The 7,004-nt window shown below is 40.2% G+C and overlaps 1 protein-coding gene across 1 annotated transcript; it reads right to left on the bottom strand.

Annotated features, from left to right (window-relative positions):
- Window positions 1-3,023: 3,023 nt before the first annotated feature.
- On the bottom strand, window positions 3,024-3,965 carry LOC148046408 (olfactory receptor 11G2-like). The gene has a single exon (XM_087712014.1). It carries the CDS (start codon window positions 3,783-3,785, stop codon window positions 3,024-3,026), a length of 762 nt encoding a protein of 253 aa, XP_087568140.1. The 5' UTR covers window positions 3,786-3,965.
- Window positions 3,966-7,004: the final 3,039 nt, after the last annotated feature.

The following is a 7,004-nucleotide window of genomic DNA, read 5'->3' as shown; positions in this document are numbered from 1 at the left end:
ACTAAGCCTCAGTGTAGCTTCTGTGGCTTATTAAACAAGGAGAGACCAAAGTAGAAACCAGATTTTATGTACATCAGTTCTTGAAGCCCAGCAAACTAAACTCAACAAATCACGAATTAGCTGGCCCATTTGATAAGTTAAACCAAAAGTTACATTCAAGAGTACTTGCCATAGACTCCTCAGTTATAAATTAGTTGTAAGATGTAAGTTATAAAGAGAGCTCTGTTATGAGAGTAATTTATGGAGATTGTTTTAGAAGATGTTGAATAAGAGAACCCAAGACAAAGCTGGGAAGACTTTAAACAATATACACAACTTTCTTTTCTTTCTTTCTTTCTTTCTTTCTTTCTTTCTTCTTTCTTTCTATTAATTCTGTTAACTTTCTAAGCAGTTCAGAGAACCGGTTGTTGGAAGAAATCTCATTTTGTTTTGTTTTTTCATTTTACAGGGCTAATCCTGTAAGGAAGGCAGGAAGGAAACATTCTGGTGGTGTTTCTAGCATAGTCTTTATTGCCCTGATTACATAAACTGCCTCTCTGGTTAACCCTTATTACCTTGTAACAGCTAAGGCAAAGCGCCCATCGACGTGAATGATGTTGAGTTGGCCATGCCCACCCAGTCATATGACCACCGAGCCCCACCTACCCAGATGGTCATTAGGGCAGAGAACCGGTTGTTAAATTATTTGAATCCCACCACTGTATTGGCCCAGTCTTTCTTTTCTTTTCTTTTTCCGCAAAAGTTTTTTATTTTTTTGTTTTCTATATACTATAACACATGTACATTCACATAGTTATTATTCTTTTTTTACATTCATCATTCTTATACATTTATTATTCCATTTACAGTGTTATAATATACCATTTAGGTTGCTTTGTTTACCATTCCTTGCCTGTTTTAACACTACCTTCTTTTCCCTTTCTTTTCTTCCTCACTCCCTTCTCTACTTCCTTCTTTCCTCCTCTCCTTCCCCTTCCTTCTTCCCTTACCTCTCCCCTTCTCCTACTCTTCCTCTTCCCTTTCCTACACTCTCTCCTTCTCCCTTCCACCCTCCTCTCCTCACCTCTATCTTCCTCTCATTCCCTCTTGTCCTCCCTCCTTTTCTTTTTTCTATTGTTGTAGGTGTCTCTTCCTACTCTTAATTTTTATTTTCTTGGGGTGGTATTTTCGCAGACCCAAAAATAGTGGAATACCATTTCTTATTCCCTTTCCTTCTCAAATCTATCCTGATTGTATTCCTCCCCACCCCTTTGTACCTTACTTAGGATTGGCCCAGTCTTTCTGAATGGATACAAAATCTGCATTTCTAAAGGAAAACTTTAGGAAGTCTGTGGCTGCTTTCTGCCTTTGTTAAGATTTTTCTCAATTTCTCCTTTGAGAAAATATAATATTCTGCCTCTTTTAATATTCCCCAAAATATTTCATTCTCTAGGAGGGGGGATTTCCCACAATGCAATGAGAATCAGTCAAGTCCAGTTCTTTATTTGTTTACACTCAATAGAATATTTTTTGTCACACTAATGTTATAATCCAATTTAATAGATATGCCCTGGGAAATTCTAGGGGGTGGCTATCCTAAATCTTTTTCACTCTTCCACCCAGCTTTGGATTGTGCAGTCTGTTGTCTTGGGCTATTTTCTGGAATATGATGTCTCCTCCCTTGGAAGCCATGATGCTACTGATAACGCCCCCCTCCCCCCATTCCTTCTTCCATAATGCTGATACCTTTGGATGCTGCATAGCTTGAATGTGATGTTATGGTATTTTATTTACTTATTTAGCAATTGCTATGTAAGAAAGCTACACAGGAGGTAGGAGGTATTTCATACACACGTATGTTGGGATTAGTAAAGACGCCATGTAAGAAGTTATGAGACGTTATGCTAGCAGTGATGTTGTTACCTAGTTGTGTAATAAAATGTCTGCAAGAAAAGCACCAAGGTCAGAGAGCACCAGGGAGACAACAGTTCAACCTTGAGATAAATGTTCCCTTCTATCAGTATTTGAAATAATATGTGTGCATGTGTGTGTGTGTGTTGCATTTGTGCTGATAAATAAATAAAGGGAGACTAGTATAGATCTATTTCAAGCTTTTTAGCTCTCATCAGCTAGCCATATCCTTACTGGGATTCGAACCTGTGCTGTATTACATATTAGGCAGCTGTATTAGCCACTAGGCCACAGGTTCTCCTCCTTTATCAGCTTAGCTAGGGAAATAGCTATGTATTGTGTGTATGTATATGTATGTATGTATGTATGTATACATACATACATACATACATACATATATATATATATACTCTTTCCCAATTTTTCTTGTGTAAAATTGGATAGCTGATAACAACTCACAAACACATCCACAGACAGATAGAGATTGTTTGAGCTACTCATTATTTAATTTCTCTGCTTTTCAACAGTTTTCATAGCCTAGATTATTACTTTTGCTGAAGTAGACATACTGTTTTTTTTCTGGCAAAAGACCAAATAAAATAAAATACATGGATGCAAAGAAAAATTCAACTAGATTTATTTACCATTTAATTTGATTATCCCCTGAATATTTTAGAAGGTTCTCCTTCAACAAACTAGAATAACCATCAATGCTTGCTTGGCTTCAAGGCAATATAATTTATTAGCATCAATATTATTCAGAGAAATGGAAAAACCTTCTTACTAGTGGCTAACAGATTGATGTGCAAAAAAGAAAAATTATGAATATGGGTATGGGTAAGGGTATGGCTAGCTGATGAGAGCTAAACAGCAAAATAAAACATGGACAAGATACAATACCATACCAAACAATATTTCAAGTAGAGTTGACATACTGTTCTTTAAGGATAATATTTCTGTATATTCCACAACAGTATTTAAACTAAGAGCTTACTATCATTGTACTCTACTCCTTCATTGCTTGGATTATTTTTGTACTTGAAAACCCATAAAAATGATTTACTTTAAAGCATAAAAGATCCTTGAAGCAGAAAGGCAATCTCCTGACCAAGGTCTGCCAATGAATCCACAAATCACAGTTCCCAAATTTCCTGGAATAGTGTCCTTTTTATAGCATCTTTCATCTCCTTGTTCCTCAAGCTGTAGATGAGTGGGTTGAGCAAAGGGGTCAACACTGAATAGAAAAGAGTCACCACTTTGTTGCTTCCTCCTGAAGCTTCTGGGACTACATAAGTGACCATGATGGAGCCATAGAAAAGACCTACCACTATCATGTGTGAGCTACAAGTGGAAAATGCCTTCCGTCTCCCAGTGCTTGAAGGCAGCCTCATTACTGTCCGGAGAAGAGTAGCATAGGAACAAACAATGAAGAGGAACACACCAAAAATAGCAATGGAGCTCAGGCTGTAGAAGGCCAGTTCTGTGCCCGGAGCTGGAGTGCATGAAGAAGCCAACAGTGGCCCTGGGTCGCAGATAAAGTGATCGAGGACGTTGGAGCCACAGAAATGGAGCTGGGAAATCAAAATGATGGGGGCCAGAAACCAGAGAAAGCCAGAGGCCCAGCAGGAAGCTGCCAGGAAGCAGCAGAACCTTTGAGACATGAGCACTGGGTATCGCAAGGGGTGGCAGATGGCCAAGTATCGGTCCAAGGCCATGGCAGCAAGAAGGAAGCTTTCGGTGGTTCCCATGGAAAAGAAAAAATAGAACTGGAGGAAACAGCCATGGAAAGAGATGGCAGCCGGTAGAGGAGAGGTCAGATCGAAGAGCATCCTGGGTACCGTTGTGGTTACGTAGCACATCTCTAGGCCAGAGAAGTTTCCCAGGAGGATGTACATGGGCAGGCGGCTGAGCCGAGAGTCCAAGAGCACAGCCCACACGATGCAGAGGTTCCCCAGCAAGGTGAAGGCATAGCAAACGGAAAGGAGGGAGCACAGGAGCAGCTGGAATGAGGGAGAAAGGGATGGGAAGCCCAGGAGGACAAAGCCCGTCGTCACCCTAGTACGGTTGACTTGATCCAATGAGTTGAACCTCTGTTGATGTGAGAATCACACATTGGGAAAACAATCAGCTTCAGAATGAAACCATGTTATGTCCCCCTTCCCCAACTTTATTAAAATGTTAAAATGAAAGAAAGAAATTAACAACTGTTTAGAAGAAAAGGATAGAGAGGGGAGGGGGAGAGGAAGGGGGAAGGAAAGAAGGAAGGAAAGTGGGGACGAAGGAAAGAAAGAAGGAAGGTAGGTAGGAAGGAAGGAAAGAAGAAAGGAAGGAAAGTGGGGACGAAGGAAAGAAAGAAGGAAGGTAGGTAGGAAGGAAGGAAAGAAGAAAGGAAGGAAACAGAGAAGGAAGGAAGGTAGGTAGGTAGGAAGGAAGGAAGGAAGGAAAGAGGGAGGGAGGGAGGGAAGGAAGGAAAACCGAAGTGGAGAAAAGAAAGAAAAAATGCAACGAAATGATTTCTGATTTTTTTTAGCTGTTATAAGTATATAACCTATTACTCTATTGTTATAACATTGCTTTCATTTTTCTATAGTTTATTTTTTTGATCAAATCATCAAAGTCATCATATTTTCATTTTTTTTCAGTTTCATACAAAAAGTCAATAAAGACTTTCCCATTCGAATGAAACTTACTTTCTTTTCTCTCAGTTTAAGCTATCTATTAGGTCATCTCAGCAACTGCATCATCTACACCACCTATTCCTCCATTAAATGCTACAGAGTCCATTTTTTCCAGTTATTTTCCCATGTCCACCAAGCACGGGAAAATGATCTCAAATAAACCATGCTATGACCTCCTTAAAGGAACACAGTGGCTCAGTGGCTAAGACGCTGGGCTTGTCGATCAGGAAGGTCAGAAGCTCAGTGGTTTGAATCCCTAGTGCCACGTAACGGAGTGAGCTCCCTTTACTTGTCCCAGCTTCTGCCAACCTAGTTTGAAAGCATGTAAAAAAATGCAAGTAGAAAAATAGGAACCACCTTTGGTGGGAAGGTAACAGCGTTCTGTGCGCCTTTGGCATTTAGTCATGCTGGCCACATGACCACAGAAACATCTTTGGACAGCACTAGCTCTTCGGCTTTGAAACGGAAATGAACACCGCTCCCTAGAGTCTGAAATGACTAGCACATATGTGCGAGGGGAACTTTTACCTTTTATCTTATGATCTCCTTCCCCAATTTGCGTGGCCTCTAGGCATATGGACTTATCCTTCAGATTTCTCAGTAATTGCCATAGCATCTGCCTAATTCTGGGAACTGAAGCCCATGTCTACATAAAGTCCAAAACCACTATGGACTAATCCTGGCTGGAATGTATCCTCACTGGCCTGGAAACTCTTCGTTTTTTTTCTCCACTATTAAATCCAGATAGGCAATTCTTTTTGGCATTCCTACTGGCTGTTCATCTAACCATCACCAACAGACCTATTGATGGTATGAACCTTAATGTCTCTATGCCAGGTAGCTACTTACAGGGCAGGAATACTTGTAAAAAAAGAAAGTTGGAGCATTTGGCAAAGATTTGAGAACATATCCCCAGAAAGGAAAGAGAGATTTCAGAGTGATAAGGAACTTAAAGATGGACCTTATATTATATATTTGTGCCATCATCACCCAAGTTTTCTAAAATAGCTCCTAAACTCAATTCCAAAATGTCACTGAAGTATTATACATTCTAGCCAAGCTGCCTTCCCCAAACCCTTTACTATCTGTGCATCAAACTACAGTTTGCAGCACATCCCACCAGGAACATCACTACCAGGAACTATAATCCAACCTCTCTATTTGATTGATTATTCCTGAATTAGTCAGTAGTGAAATTCAATTTTTTTTTACTACCAGTTCTGTGGGAGTGGCTTGGTGGGCGTGGCAAGGGAAGGATACTGCAAAATCCCCATTCCCACCCCGGCGCCAGCCAGAGGTGTTATTTTCCAGTTCTCTGAACTACTCAAAATTTCCGCTACCGGTTCTCCAGATCCTGTCATAACCTGCTGAATTTCACCCCTGGAATTAGCCCTTAAAATTTGTAAATCAGAATTCCTTACCACAGGTTCAGAGCCACCCCAGGATGGCATTTGTCATACTAATTTCATCTGTCCAGATCTGGTGCACAGAAAAGAAGAGATGGGATGATGATATGAAATGAGGAGAGGGGAGGGGAGGGGAGGGGAGGAGAGGAGAGAAGAGAAGAGAACTTTATTGTCATTTTTTTACTGCAAGCACACTGGCCCACATTAAAAATGAAATTATGTTGCCTGCTCTCAAGAGAAAGTTTATATCTACCCAAACACATGCATGATAAACACACACATACACTGAGAGAGAGAGAGAGGGAGGGAGGGAGGGAGGGAGGGAGAGAGAGAGAGAGAGAGAGAGAGAGAGAGAGAGAGAGAGAGAGAGAGAGAGAGAGAGAGAGAGAGAGAGAGAGAGAGAGAGAGAGAGAGAGAGAGAGAGAGAGAGAGAGAGAGAGAGAGAGAGAGAGAGAGAGAGAGACTGTAACTGAATCTACAACAAAACTGTGACTGAATCTAGCCATTCTGCTTTTTATATAGAAAACTCCTGGTGTAACATCATATATAGATTTTGGTTCCTATGTTCAAATGACTTTGATTTAAACATACTGATTTATTATCTGCTGTCAAGTCAGAGTTGACTTCTAGTGCCCAGATAACTAGACTTTCTCCAGAAGAATCAAACCTGTTGCTTACAACATTGACCTTGTTTAAAAAAAATAATGACACTTACCTTTCCTCTCTTTTTCTCCTCCTAAACTTAAAGAAAAGTGAAAACCTCATTAAGAGTGAATTGAGGATTCCTTCTTCAGCTCAAAATAAGAATTAATAGGTTACGGGTGTGGGTTTATTTGAGAATACATTGACAGATCAGTGTTTTTTCATGACACAAGGATGAAAGGACTATTGGATTTAGTGATTAGAAGATAAGAAGGTTAGTTAGTGTTGTTGAGGGTTATATGCTGACTCTATAAACTTCTTAGAGTGGCCTATAAAGCACTGTGAAGTGGTATATAAATCGAAGTGCTGTTGCTATTGCTATAGTGAT

This window comes from Thamnophis sirtalis, unplaced genomic scaffold (genome assembly GCF_051295495.1).
Source record: "Thamnophis sirtalis isolate CommonGarterSnake01/CBP01778 unplaced genomic scaffold, rThaSir2_p1.2 scaffold_4, whole genome shotgun sequence".
NCBI classification, from domain to species: Eukaryota; Metazoa; Chordata; class Lepidosauria; order Squamata; family Natricidae; genus Thamnophis; species Thamnophis sirtalis.
The sequence above is the reverse complement of the archived record's forward strand: the minus strand, read 5'-3'. Positions and strand labels throughout refer to the sequence as shown.

Coding starts and splice junctions, on each gene's coding strand:
- LOC148046408 (XM_087712014.1), bottom strand. CDS start 3,785: ATGTACATCCTCCTGGGAAACTTCTCTGGCCTAGAGATGTGCTACGTA.